General features: G+C 62.2%; 3 protein-coding genes across 3 annotated transcripts; 1 reads left to right on the forward strand and 2 right to left on the reverse strand.

Annotated features, from left to right (window-relative positions):
- Positions 1–1,945: 1,945 nt before the first annotated feature.
- Positions 1,946–5,999, forward strand: CHLRE_16g653651v5 (uncharacterized protein). The gene is made up of 4 exons (XM_043070851.1): positions 1,946–3,262; positions 3,383–3,520; positions 3,689–4,117; positions 4,299–5,999. The coding sequence occupies exons 1-4, from the start codon at positions 2,069–2,071 to the stop codon at positions 5,769–5,771; spliced, it is 3,234 nt and encodes a 1,077-aa protein (XP_042915252.1). The 5' UTR covers positions 1,946–2,068; the 3' UTR covers positions 5,772–5,999.
- A 30-nt stretch (positions 6,000–6,029) lies between these two features.
- On the reverse strand, positions 6,030–8,255 carry CHLRE_16g664251v5 (uncharacterized protein). The gene is made up of 3 exons (XM_043071043.1): positions 7,899–8,255; positions 7,161–7,539; positions 6,030–7,078 (listed from the first exon to the last, which is right to left on the reverse strand). Exons 2-3 carry the CDS (start codon positions 7,328–7,330, stop codon positions 7,072–7,074), a joined length of 177 nt encoding a protein of 58 aa, XP_042915253.1. The 5' UTR covers positions 7,331–7,539; positions 7,899–8,255; the 3' UTR covers positions 6,030–7,071.
- An 857-nt stretch (positions 8,256–9,112) lies between these two features.
- On the reverse strand, positions 9,113–13,355 carry CHLRE_16g674851v5 (uncharacterized protein). Its single transcript, XM_043071253.1, has 5 exons — positions 12,656–13,355; positions 12,303–12,388; positions 10,763–12,159; positions 10,239–10,580; positions 9,113–10,039 (listed from the first exon to the last, which is right to left on the reverse strand). Exons 1-5 carry the CDS (start codon positions 12,688–12,690, stop codon positions 9,554–9,556), a joined length of 2,346 nt encoding a protein of 781 aa, XP_042915254.1. The 5' UTR covers positions 12,691–13,355; the 3' UTR covers positions 9,113–9,553.
- Between the last annotated feature and the right edge of the window lie 54 nt (positions 13,356–13,409).

Below are 13,409 nucleotides of genomic sequence, written 5' to 3' on the forward strand. Positions count from 1 at the left end.
CCCTAAAACCCTAAAACCCTAAAACCTAAAACCCTAAAACCCTAAAACCCTAAAACCCTAAAACCCTAAAACCCTAAAACCCTAAAACCCTAAAACCCTAAAACCCTAAAACCCTAAAACCCTAAAACCCTAAAACCCTAAAACCCTAAAACCCTAAAACCCTAAAACCCTAAAACCCTAAAACCCTAAAACCCTAAAACCCTAAAACCCTAAAACCCTAAAACCCTAAAACCCTAAAACCTAAAACCCTAAAACCCTAAAACCCTAAAACCCTAAAACCCTAAAACCCTAAAACCCTAAAACCCTAAAACCCTAAAACCCTAAAACCCTAAAACCCTAAAACCCTAAAACCCTAAAACCCTAAAACCCTAAAACCCTAAAAACCTAAAACCCTAAAACCCTAAAACCCTAAAAACCTAAAACCCTAAAACCCTAAAACCCTAAAACCCTAAAACCCTAAAAACCCAAACCCTAAAACCCTAAAACCCTAAAACCCTAAAACCCTAAAACCCTAAAACACTGGGGGTTTCAAACCCTAGAGTGTTTTGAAGTGTGGTGTAGGGTGACAATGTGTGGCCTGGGGTAGCACAGATGTTTAGTTGTTTTGATAGTATTGCACAGCACTGCCTCGTGTTTCACAGCGGTTTCGTGTGTTGCTATGTATTTTGCATAAACGGTTTTGAGACAGGCCTTTCCCTCCCTTTCTTTCCCTCCCCTTGCTGCCTGCAGCCACATGTAACCTTCCAACACACCCAAGACGTGCCAAGTGGCCCCACACTACGGCCCAGGCAAAACGAAGTGAGTATGGGCTCTTATCCGTTACGTGCAGCACTAGGGGCTGGGTGGGGAGGGGGTAGGCTGGGTCAGCTGGGCCGGCTGGGTCAGCTGGGAGGGAGGGCTGGGGGTGTGGGTGCGTGTCATGCGGTGGGGGTGCCCCCCATACCCAAAACCCGTGTCAAGGGGTTTCCAAGCGTGCGAACGGATGCCTGTCCGTATGGGCTCTTATCCGTTACGTGCAGCACTAGGGGCTGGGTGGGGAGGGGGCGGGCTGGGTCAGCTGGGCCGGCTGGGTCAGCTGGGAGGGAGGGCTGGGGGTGTGGGTGCGTGTCATGCGGTGAGGGTGCCCCCCATACCCAAAACCCGTGTCAAGGGGTTTCCAAGCGTGCGAACGGATGCCTGTCCGTATGGGCTCTTATCCGTTACGTGCAGCACTAGGGGCTGGGTGGGGAGGGGGCGGGCTGGGTCAGCTGGGCCGGCTGGGTCAGCTGGGAGGGAGGGCTGGGGGGTGTGAGTGCGTGTCATGCGGTGAGGGTGCCCCCCATACCCAAAACCCGTGTCAAGGGGTTTCCAAGCGTGCGAACGGATGCCTGTCCGTATGGGCTCTTATCCGTTACGTGCAGCACTAGGGGCTGGTGGGGAGGGGGCGGGCTGGGTCAGCTGGGCCGGCTGGGTCAGCTGGGAGGGAGGGCTGGGGGTGTGGGTGCGTGTCATGCGGTGAGGGTGCCCCCCATACCCAAAACCCGTGTCAAGGGGTTTCCAAGCGTGCGAACGGATGCCCGTCCGTATGGGCTCTTATCCGTTACGTGCAGCACTAGGGGCTGGGTGGGGAGGGGGCGGGCTGGGTCAGCTGGGCCGGCTGGGTCAGCTGGGAGGGAGGGCTGGGGGGTGTGGGTGCGTGTCATGCGGTGAGGGTGCCCCCCATACCCAAAACCCGTGTCAAGGGGTTTCCAAGCGTGCGAACGGATGCCTGTCCGTATGGGCTCTTATCCGTTACGTGCAGCACTAGGGGCTGGGTGGGGAGGGGGCGGGCTGGGTCAGCTGGGCCGGCTGGGTCAGCTGGGAGGGAGGGCTGGGGGGTGTGGGTGCGTGTCATGCGGTGAGGGTGCTGGTAGTGGTACGTCCCTATCTCCCACATCAAAAACCCACTCCCCCTTACTAACCACGTCCATCCTCGTGCCTTGTACTTGTGCTGCAGGTCTCTGATGCTCGTTGGGGTGCCAAGCGTATCAACATCAACCTCCCAGCCCCTGAGAACCGCACCGTGCAAGTGGGCATCGTGCGAGACCTGATGGATCCCCATGCATCAATTTACTTCGTCCTCGGCCAGCTGCTGGACGCAGTGCCCCGTCTGCGCTCGTTGCTGGCATCTGCAGACCTGGAGAAGCCAGCCACCAAGTGTGAGCGCGACCGGCATATCCTGATTCGCGAGATGAAGGTGACTGGTGCCCTGGCGAATGATGCGCCGTCAACCACCAAGATCGTGTCCTTCGTGTCGGTAGCGACAGCCCTGCACAACTGCCCGGGCATGTTCGACATCGCCAACACCCTCTTCGACCTGGGCATCAGCTCTCACTCCATTACCGAGAGTATGATTGGCTCTCCCTGGTTCGAGGAGCCGCCCACTGACCCAGAGCGCTCTGCCCGGGGGCAGGTGGCGGCGTCCCGGCGATGGGACACGGCCGCTGCGGCTGGCGGTGCCAGTGGCAGCGAGGCCCTGCCTTCGGGTCGCTCCTTGGGCCTGGGGCTTGGCGGCCGGGGTGGTTCCAGGCTGCGTGGCATGCAGCTCGCGGGTAGCAGCAATGCTGGTGGCAACAGAAGCAGTGCTGGCGCCGGCGGGGGTGGCAGTAGCTGGTCAGGCGAACCGGGCGGTGGCGGCGCCGCGGCTGGCCCTTGGGGCCTGGGCCGCGGCCTGCTGGGTAGCAGCAGTCACGGCTCCCTGCCGCGTGCTGCAGCTGCAAGCCCCCTGGCTGGCGGAAGCAAGCTGCAGAGCGGCAGGCCTTGGGCGTTGGTGGCTGCTGATGGTGGCCGCAGCAGTGCTGGCGGGCGTGTCACTCCTGACACCACCCCTGGTGGCAGGGGTGGCGCCGTGTCCGGCAGTGGGACGCTGGCGCTCCGCTCACGTCCACCGCCTCGCACCACTGCAGCTGCACGGGCTGCTGCGAGTGAAGGAGCGATGATGATCTACCCTGAGCCTTTCCACTTTCCCCTGGAGCTCAACCTCCGCATCCCTCGCTCCAAGTCACCTGGGCTACTGAGCACCAGCCTCAGCGCCAGCAGCGCCAGCCGTGTGCAACTGGAGTTCAAGGAGTACCGCAGCTGGAACACCAACCACAACGCTGTCGGCAGGAATGCTGCCTACCGTGCGGTCAAGGAGTCCACGCACCTTGGGCTGCAGAAGACTGCATCTGCCTTCCTTGGGCACGCCCTCCACAACTGCCGTGTGCCGCCAACCCTGCTCACCTTCAAGCTGGCGACCAACCCGGTGAGCTAACGCTGGGGAGAAGCAGCATGCCAAACCTCCGGTGCTTATCATGTGCAGAAGCAGGGAGCTGGAAAGGGAAGCTGAACGTGTGCTGTTCTTGCCCTGTGTTTCCTTTCACAGAGCATCGTGCACAGCTATGTGTCACACGAGGTCGCGCACAAGAGCCCCACAAGCGCGCTGCAGCAGATCTCCAACCTCAAGCGCATCGTGGGCTACCTCAAGGACACATGCCCGTACGCACGGGTGGACAGCAACAAGGTAAGGGTATGATCCGTGGGGGTAGAGTCTTGGTTGGGTTCGGCACGCGCGTGTGGGCGCTCTCTCTCTCTCACACACACACACACACACACACCGTGACGGCCACCACCCCCAACACACATTCACACACACGCTCCCTGCCCCACTCCCCCGTGCCCCCCTTCGCAGATGGCCAAGCTGGACCACATGGAGGAGTGGCTTTCGAGCGCCTACACCACCTCCAAGCGCACCCAGCCCCTCGCCCGCGCTGCAGCCCCCGGCGCCATCGACCCAGATGACCCCAGCTACCCGGCGGCGCCCACGGCTGAGGCCATCTCCCAGTTCACCGAGCAGCTGCTGGACCAGCTGTGCAACGAGATTGAGGCGGACGGTGGTGAGCTGTCGGACAGCAGCTGCAGGCTGTGCCTGGCCGCGGTGGTGTGGCTGCTGCTGAGCGGTGACATCATCCCCACGATGCGGCCGGTTGCCGTGCGGCTGCTGTCGATTCCTGGGTGCGCAAGCTGCCTGGAGCCCGGCTGCGCACGCCGCCAGTGCCCGGGCAACGTCACCAAGGTGCTGAGCGACGGCATTGTCAAGCTGGAGTGCGTTCACTTCAAGGTGGGCGGCGTGGGGTGTGTGACTCCTGTGTGCTTCCTGTGACCCCCAGGCTCCTGCCCCCCCTCCCGCCTTCGCCCCTGCCCTCCCAAACCCATCCACGCCCGCACATGCATGCTCTCGCCCTCTCCTTCCCCGCCCACTAAGCCCCATTCCTTCTTTCCTCCCCTCCCCCGCCTCACAGGTGGAGGGCCGCCGCATCGAGCCCCTCCGTGTGCTGCTGCCCGAGGACATGAGCGAGCTGACGACCTTCTACCTGGAGCGCGTGCGGCCCAACTTCGTGCTGCTGGAGAAGGAGGACCCCGGCCACCTGCTGCTGACGCCCAAGGGCAAGGGCTTCGGCGAGACCCCGCTCTCTGCCTTCTTCAAGGACATCCAGTCCAAGTACGGCGCCCCCTGGCCCAAGCCGCTGCCCTACATGAGCTTCCGCCACGGCTACGCCACCAACTCCTACAAGGCCATCATCGAGCGCCTGCGTGTGGCCATCCCCGACCAGGTGGCCCCCCGCGCCGCCATCATGGGCCACACCGCCAAGACGCACGTCAACCAGTACGTGCGCGACCTGGGCAGCCTCCACCGCGCCGCGGCCATTCAAGACGCAGCAGCCACGCGGCACAAGGCGCTGGGTTCGGCTGCGGCTGCTGGTGGTGGTGGTGGTGGCGCTGCCGGTGAGGGAGGCTGGGAGGAGGAGGAGGGCGAGGAGGAGGAGGAGGAGGAGGAGGAGGGCGAGGAGGAGGGCGAGGAGGAGGAGGGCGAGGGCGAGGAGGGGGCCTGGGCAGCCGCGGGTGACGCGGGAGATGGGGAGTGGGGTGGGGAGGAAGAAGAGGAAGAGGAGGAGGAGGAGAAGGAGGAAGGCGGGGAGGAGGAGGAGGAGCCCGACTGGGATGAGGAAGGGGAAGGGGAGGAGGAGGAGGAGGAGATTGGCGGCTGGGTGGAGGAGGGTGACGAGGAGGAGGATGGGGAGGGCGGGGTGGAGGCAGGGGAGGGCGGGGCAGAAGATGAGTGGGAGGGCGATGGCGTTGAGGAGGAGGAGGAGGTAGGGGGTGCGGGGATGGGGGGTGACGAGGGAGCGGAGCGCGGCGCGGGGCAGCACGCGATGTTGGGCATGCACGGGCAAGGTGGCGGCTACTACAACCTCACAGGCGGGTCGGGTCTGGCCGCTGACGAGGGGGTAGCGGGCATGCTGCTGATGGGTCGCGAGCAGGAGGTGGGCGGCGCAGCTGCAGGTGGGGGGGAGGCAGCGGCGAGTGTGGGCGCCGCCGGGGGCGGTGGTGGCGTCGCTGGGGCTGCTGCTGCTGCTGCTGCTGCTGCTGTTGCTGCTGCTTCTGCTGCTGCTGCTTCTGCTGCTGCTAATGGTGGTGCTGCGGGTGTTGGAGCTGGTGGTGGTAGCGCTGGAGCTGGTGGCTCTGGCTGGCGTGTGATGGGCACAGAGATGGTGCCGGTGGGTGTGGGAGCGGCAGGGGTAAAACGCCCCTCGGATGTGTGGGGTGGTGGTGGCGCTTATGGTGGTGGTGGTGGTGGCGCTTATGGTGGCGGTGGTGGCACTGGTGGTGGTGGCACTGGTGGTGGTGGCGCTGGTGGTGGTGGTGGTGGTGGTGGTGGTGGGAAGAAGAGGAAGAAGAGCAAGGTGGCGAAGCAGCCGTTCCAGCCGTTCTGAGCTTGTCTGTTACATGTTGATTGCAAGCAGCGGCGGCATTAGGCCATAGTCTGCCAGGAATTAAATGATTAATTGGCATTGGCAGCAGGTGGGAGTAGGTCATGCTGGTCCACTGCTGTGAGACGCACGGCAATACCCGCCAGTGGGCGGGCGTCTCCCACACCAAAGTACGCACAGTTAAGCTCACACCAGTACACAGCCGAGGCATTCTTGTAAATTACTCTGTCCTTACCCATACCTTCACTGCGGCCATTGGTTGAGTAGGTTCCTAGGGTAATGTGGGTGTTGTTGATGCAGTTCTTCTCCTCACACGTATGCTGCACACACACACGACTCTCCTGCTTCCGCGACCCCTCCTCACGCAGCGGGTGGAATTGTCCAGTTGTCCGCTCCAGCGTGGGCTCACCATGAACAACAAAAGCTATCAGCCTGTGCACCGACCACGTAACCCTGGACCACTCTCTCTCACTCCCAGCGGGGTTGGCCGTATGCCCCACCAGCACGGCTGGGTAACCCCCACCGCCCTGGAACACACAAGTACCACCACGCCCCACACGATGGACTGGATTCAAGTAAGGCACCACGTGAATCATGTCCGCTCCCACGCCCAGCTCAACGGTCGCGCTGCTAAACTCTGCAATGTACTGGCCACCCTGAGCAGCGGGCTTCCTCTCAGTACACACCGTGGGGATGCGCCCCTGTGGCCACACCTCCAGCCCGTAGCGGGTCCGCTCTGACACCAACGGCACGCACAGCGTGTGAAATGGCTTATCATACACAATCCCATGGTTTCGCATAAAGCCATGCATGGCCTGCACATGCTCGCGGATGGGTTGCGGGCCCTGGTTGGGTCCCACATGTGCTGGCAGGTACCGCTCCTTCCCTGCCCACTTGGGTGCCGTGGGGTCCACCGGCAGCTGATCAGGTGGGCCGTCAACACCACCTACTGGAAACACAGCCAGCACATACAGTGTAATCAGGGCATTTGCCGCCACGGAAACAGGCACTCTGAGTTCTACGCTCCATGATCTCACCAAGTCAGTGAATGCTTGGAGGTCATGAGCAGGCACCACACGAAATTTCGGGTACACATGCGTGCCAATGTTGGCCAGTGCAAGAAAGAATGAACGTGCCGCTGCATAGCCATAATCCTTACGCACGTCGGCAGGAATGCGACTGTCAGCACACCTCTTGCCAAAGTTCTGCGCCACCTGCTTCAGGTCCACAGAGAACAGGCCACCCACACCAAGTGCCTGCTCCTCCCTGGCCTCGCTATCCCTATGCAGTCCACACGCAGTCCTCAGCGCCTGGGGATAGAATAACTGCATCACATCAACAAATGCAAACCCCTGTACCTCAGCCTGCAGGGTATCTATCTTCGCAATCTGCTTAGGCAACCGAGGATCCTGTGCCTCCCTAAAGGCCTTGTGCAGGCGACGCAGCCCCAGGAGCTTTGCAGGGCCCACACGCGCCAGCTTCTCAAGCTGTGCTGCCGTGAATGGAACCTCAGGGTCCTCTGCGTCCGCCCAGAGGTCCGCTTCCGGATTGTTGGTCGCCATTGACTACTAGGAGGGCTGGGGGGTGGGTGGGGAGGGAGAGGTTGGGCTGGGGTTGGGGCGTGCTGCCGCCCCTTGCCCACCCACCCCCTTCTCCTCCTCCTCCTCCCTGGCTGGCTGTTGACGACACGTTGCTACACAACCAGCTGTGTGCTATACGTGGCGTTACGAGTACTGTAGTTTGGGGGGCAGCGCGTGGCGGGGCGGAGATCCTGCGGCCGGAGGGCGGGCAGGAAGGCAGGGAGGGTGGGGGGCACAGGAGGTCAGGACACACACCAAGGGTAGCCCCAAGGAAAGGACCCGCCGCGCATGGCTATAAGCATATTTCACAGCGACTTTCGGCGCAGGCAGTCTGTGTACATGTCCCCTAGTAGGCTAATGCGGGCGCCGGGGTGAATACGGTTTGTCTTCGAGGCCTCGGCCACCTACGAAGCCTCAGGGGGCCCGGCGCCGGGCGTGCCGCAAGCACCCCCCACACCGGCTGAGACCGGTGGTCCTCCAGAGTCCAATTCGCCGCAACCTCTCCATGCCACATTACGAAGAGGTCACTTCAGTAAGCCCAGGAACTCACCGCAGGTTAAAGCGACGACGTATGAAAAATCCCGGCGATGGAGAAGCCGACGGTCAACGAGTAGTTGTTTCTTCTCGCTGGGATTCACTCGACAAGGCCCAGCATAGTATCCCAGTAGGCGCCCGGGCGTGGCCGGCAGGCGCAACAAAGATAGCCTTGAAGCCCTCAGCGCACAGACTCCTCGCAGAAGCAGCACTGACAATATGCTAAGAAGCCAGGTAGAAGGGATAGAGAACAAGAACAGGGCCTGGAAACGCCGGGTGGGAACAACGATGTTGGGCCATCGGCGCCGCGCATACTACCACGGTATGGTTACTAGCAAAGCGGTTTTGTACTTGCAAGCAAAGTAGTATGCAGTATCTAAAGACAGGTGTCCAGGGTGGGGCGGCTTGCAAAACCAAGTCTTAGTGCGATGCGCCGCGCGCGAGAGAAAAGGCGCGCCCGCGGTCGGACGCACCGGGCGGGGGCCCCACCTGTGAACTCAACCCCCGGCCAAGCCAGCCCTGCATTTCTCAAAGAAATCTATTGTTTGCACTGGCGCCCGCGCTTGTAACCGTTTGTAGTACAGAAATTTCACCCCATTTTGGGATGGTGTGTATTCGCCCCTTGGAAAGCGCCCGCACCCAGGCCACCGGAACGCAGCACAGACGCGCAGCGGAGACCCCGCCCCCAGCCCAGAATTGCTATACTACACCAGCATGAGGCGTCTATGCGGGGGGGCGCGGGGGAATCACAGGGGAACGTCAAGTCCGGAGGGGTGCCTGGGGGCCACTTCGGCTGGTGACCAAGGGCTGGCCAAGGGGTGGCAGGGGGGACGACAAGGGGTCCATACACACGCAATTCGCTGACCGCTGGCGTCATTTGGCACACTGATGACATGACTACATATATGATGACATTTGGGGTGTGCGGGTGGGGCGGGAGTGCCAGGGGGGGCCAGGCGGCAGGGGGCGAGGGGGTGCAGGGGGGGGGGCGAGGGGGTGAAGGGAGGGGGGGCGAGGGGGGGGGGAGGGGCCAAGGCACCCGAGTTGGGCACGAGTGGTCTGAAATACACCGGATTTGCCAGCTGATAGTACCCTCAATTGCCCAGGGGGGAGGGGGGGAGGAAGGGGGCGAGGGGGGCCAGCTGGGCAGCGCTGGGGCGGCTGGGCCAGCTGGGCCGCCGAGTCGGGACCCCGAGTCGCGCGCGAGTGGTCTGGAATGCAGCGAATTGGCCAGCTGATAAATTACATGTTTAAATGATCAGTTGTATTATATATTTGCATTGAGTCACCAGGTAAACACTGCACTGACTTAGCGAACTCGCTCCGGACTTCGCCGTCCCCCTCTCCCCTCCTGCTCTCCCCCCGGCGCGGCCGCATGCCCTCGCACGCCTCTTCCCTCATCGCTTCTACCGCCCCGCGCCCGCGCAAACCCTTCATTACTTCATAATCAAAACGCTTAATCATAGGTACAGTATGTTCTTGACACTTTGCAATGCATCATGAATGAATGTGGGCACACACGCCTCTGCCTCTGCCTCTGCCGCTGCCTCCGCCTCCACTCCACTCCACTCCACTCCACTCCACTCCACTCCACTCCACTCCACTCCACTCCACTCCAGTCCCTTCCCGCCTGCCTGCCTCCTCCTCTGCTGCTACAGAACATCTTGCTCACTACGAGAAGCCAAACCTCTGGGGCGGCCTCCTGTCCCTCTCTCCCTTGCCCTCTGCGACAGACAGCTTATACTTCCGCGCCTCCTCCGCCAGCGCCGCCTGGTACAGCGCGTGCATCCACTCAATGCGCGGGGGGACGGGCAGGCGCGGCTGGTGGACGTAGGGGGCGTAGTCCACCAGCTTCTCCTCCGGCAGCTCCCTGTACACTGCGCCGGGCTTCTTGAACACCCACACTTGCTTCTGGGAGTTGCTGCCGTACATGCGCACAGCAAACTGCTTCACCAGCTCCAGTGGCCCAAACCCGTGCTGTCTCAGCTGCCGCTCCATGAGCACTCCTGCTCCTTTGTCCACGACCGCAATGCCCACGGTTGTGGACGAGGCCGCAAACATGGCCCCCAGCGCATTCTTTGCTGAGGCGGGGATGCCCTGCCAGAACGTGAACACGTGCGTGACGCCCTCCAGGCCTTGGGTTACCTTGGCCATGTCCTGTTCGAGGGGCAGAGCAGAGAGGGAGGGCAGGGAAGAAGGGAGGATGTGTGTACGTGTGTGGGGGGAAGGGAGGAAGGGGGAGAAGGGGGAGGCGTGGGGCAGGTACCCACGCCAGCTCCACACACCCCATACACCCCAGACACCCACGCACCCACCCGCCCACCCACGCACCCACCCCACACACCACACACCCCACCTCCATTGTCATGGCGAAGACAGCAGGTCGCCGCGCCAGGAACTGGGCAGTCACATTCACGCCCTTGCCCTTGATGAACTCCACGAACATGCGCATGAACTTGATGGCCTTGTCCACCCTGGACGGGCAGGAGTCGTTGCCGTACGCGTATGCGCACAGGCCCCGAGTGAAGGCCGCCACCAGTGGCCTGCCCAGGCCCACACCAGCATCAAACATTACAGGCCAGGCAAAGGCGCCGCTCAGGATGCCGAACAGCACCAAGAAGATCTGCATGGTGCAGGCAGCGTTGATGGTGCCGTAGAAGCCCGTCCCAGTGATGGTCTCGCCGCCACCGACGTTGTTCTGTTTGGGAAGTGAGGGAGTCATTGGATGGGGAGTGAGGAGTGGATGATGGGTGAGGGGAGGGGAGGGGAGGGCACAGCGTTGGGGTGGGGTGGGGTGGGGTGGGGAGGGTGGGCAGGTGGGCAGGCGGGCGGGCAGGAAAGGTGACAAGACGCTGACACAGACGACAACAGCATACTCACTTCCCCAGGGTTCAGGGCGGCGTCGATGTGCTGAGACTCAACCAGCCGAGGGAACGAAGGCTCAACAGCACCCGGCGCTGCTGCTGCTCCTGCCGCTGCTGCTGCTGCTGCTGCTGCGGCGGCGGCAGCGGCTGCTGCTGCGGCTGCTGTGGTCTCCCCACCCTCCTCCGTGGCCTCCGTGGCTGCCGTGCCCTCCTCCTCCGCCGCTGCCTCCTCCTCCTCCTCCTCTGCTGCTGCTGCCTCGTGCTTCAGGTCGTAGAACACATCGGCTGCGTCAGCAACCTCTGCCTGGGACATGCTACCCTCGAACAGCTGGCTGCTGGGGTCCAGAGGCAGCGGTGGCGGCGGCAGCAGCACCTGTGGTGGTGGTGGTAGGCACGCCGCCGCCTCATCACCCCTCCCTCCCTCCTCCTTACCCTCCCCACCCGACGCCTCCTCCTCCCCCTCCTCTTCCCGCTGCTGCGGCGGCGCCTGCTGCGACAGCCCTGGGGATAGGGGCTGGGAGCCATGAAGCCCCGCCGCCATCAGGTTCTCCCCTGCTGCTGCAAACCCAGCAGCCACACCAAGCCCCTGCTGCTGAGTCTGCAGCAAGTTAGTGGCACTGCCGCTGCACCGCAGCGAGCCACCCGCACACCTGCTACTGACCCCAGCCGACGCCGCCAGCGCCTCAGGCGACACACTGCCTCCCGACCCCAGCCTGCTGGGAACGAAGGGTGTGTGGGGTGGGGGCCCACCACCACCACCTGGCTCAGGCCGGCTGCTGCCCCTGCCGCTGCCGCACGAGGGCGCCGTGGCTGCTGCTGGTGCGGCACCAGTAATGCCGCTGCAGCCACCACCGCCACTGGCCTCTGTAGGTTGTGGTTCGTGCTGTGTCGGTGGCTGCTGCGGCTGCTTTGGCTGCTGCTGCGGCTGGGGCAGCTGGGGCGGCGGCTGGGGCGGCTGGGGTGGCTGGGGTTGCAGCGGCGGCGGCGGCGGCGGCGGCGGGGAGGGAGCCAGCTTCTCCATCGGGCTCCCTGCACCCATGACGGACGCGACAAACCGCCTCTTGTGCGGAGTGTCTAGGTCCCTCCACATGCCCTTGAACTGGTAGTACTTCAAGTCGTCCTGCTCATCCGCTGTTGGCTCTCGCTCACGTTTGCGTGATGGCCCCGGCTGCTCCAAAGGCGGTGCTGCAGTGGCCACTGCTGCTAGTGCCGCCGCGCTGCTGCTGGGTGGCCGCTCGCCGCTGCTGGTGTGGCTGCTGCCCGCCTGGGCTGCCTCCCCTTCAGCGCGGGCCTTGTCTGCCCGCGCCTGAGCTGCCTCCTCTTCAGCGTGGACCCGCCGCAGCTCTGCCTCCATCTCCGCTGACAGGGCTGGCGGTGGGATGGGAATGGTCTTGTCCTCACTCCACGCGCCAGCTGTGGGGTGGCATGAGGTCAGGTTGGAGATGAGGTAAGGTGAGGAGTGGGTTGCCATGGGACAGGGTAAGGGGCAAGTGTGTGGCGTACACGTGTCCCGTGGTGTGCACATCGGAGGTGTTGCGTCCGGACCCCAAGCCTACCCTTCTTCTCATGTTGATCCCCCTCCGCCTTCTCGAAGTAATTGGAGCCATTGCGGTTGAACTGAGCCTGCAACCGCGTCATGCACCTGTTTGACAATGGCCACCATGAAAGGCCCGGGCGGGATGCATGCCTGCAGGCGGTGCCGCATGGCGGTTCCTTGGGCAAGGCGGAGGCGTCCAGCTTGCCGCCCAAGCTGTCACGGATCACAGTCCAACTCCTGTAATCTGATGTGAGATTTAGTGAGCAATACTCCTCCTGCGGCTGAAGGCCCACGAGGGCAGCGGCAAATTTACATCTGCAGCCGCGCTGGAGCAGGGTGGGGCCCGCTGCTGCTGCCGCTGCTGCTGCTCGCCCCGATCTCTTGCTGCTGCGCGCAGATGCTTGCATTGCGCTATGGTAGCATAATGGTAGCAAAAAAAGGAGTGGACAGAAGAGGAGTGACGAGCGCAGTCGGGAAAGGCAAATTTTTTAAAATTGTTGATACCAGCGCACGGCTTGGTTTATTATCATGAACTGCAATCGCACTGAAAGAACAAAAGTTGTAGCTACAAGACGCAAAATATTGATACTAACCGCGACCTGGTGGGCGAAAATTGGGCAAACGGTCGCCCCATTCCCACAACCGTGGTGTTGCGTCCGGACCCCAAGCCTACCCTTCTTCTCATGTTGATCCCCCTCCGCCTTCTCGAAGTAATTGGAGCCATTGCGGTTGAACTGAGCCTGCACCTGTTTGACAATGGCCACCATGAAAGGCCCGGGCGGGTGATAGATGTCAGCGCATTCCCACAACCGCAGCCACGGCGAAATAAAAGGCCGCCCCTCCCATTACTTGCTAACCCAATACCTATCATAACAACTTTTAAGAGCACGCCAATCTACTGTGCAAGCAAGTTATTAGCGCCGAGCAAACCGTATGGAGTCCGGTTGGCAACGCGAAACAGCCCCGCGAGCAGGGCTGCAGCGCGGTAACTTATTGGTAAGCTAAACCAATATGTTTGACAAGCGCCGCTATTGCTGCTTAGCTTTCTTGTTGCAACACGCGGTTGCATGCCATGCAAATGTCAACAGTGCCGCTGAAACCTGAGCGCGAATACCTTGCGGGCGCT

This window comes from Chlamydomonas reinhardtii, chromosome 16, assembly GCF_000002595.2.
Source record: "Chlamydomonas reinhardtii strain CC-503 cw92 mt+ chromosome 16, whole genome shotgun sequence".
Lineage (NCBI taxonomy): Eukaryota > Viridiplantae > Chlorophyta > Chlorophyceae > Chlamydomonadales > Chlamydomonadaceae > Chlamydomonas > Chlamydomonas reinhardtii.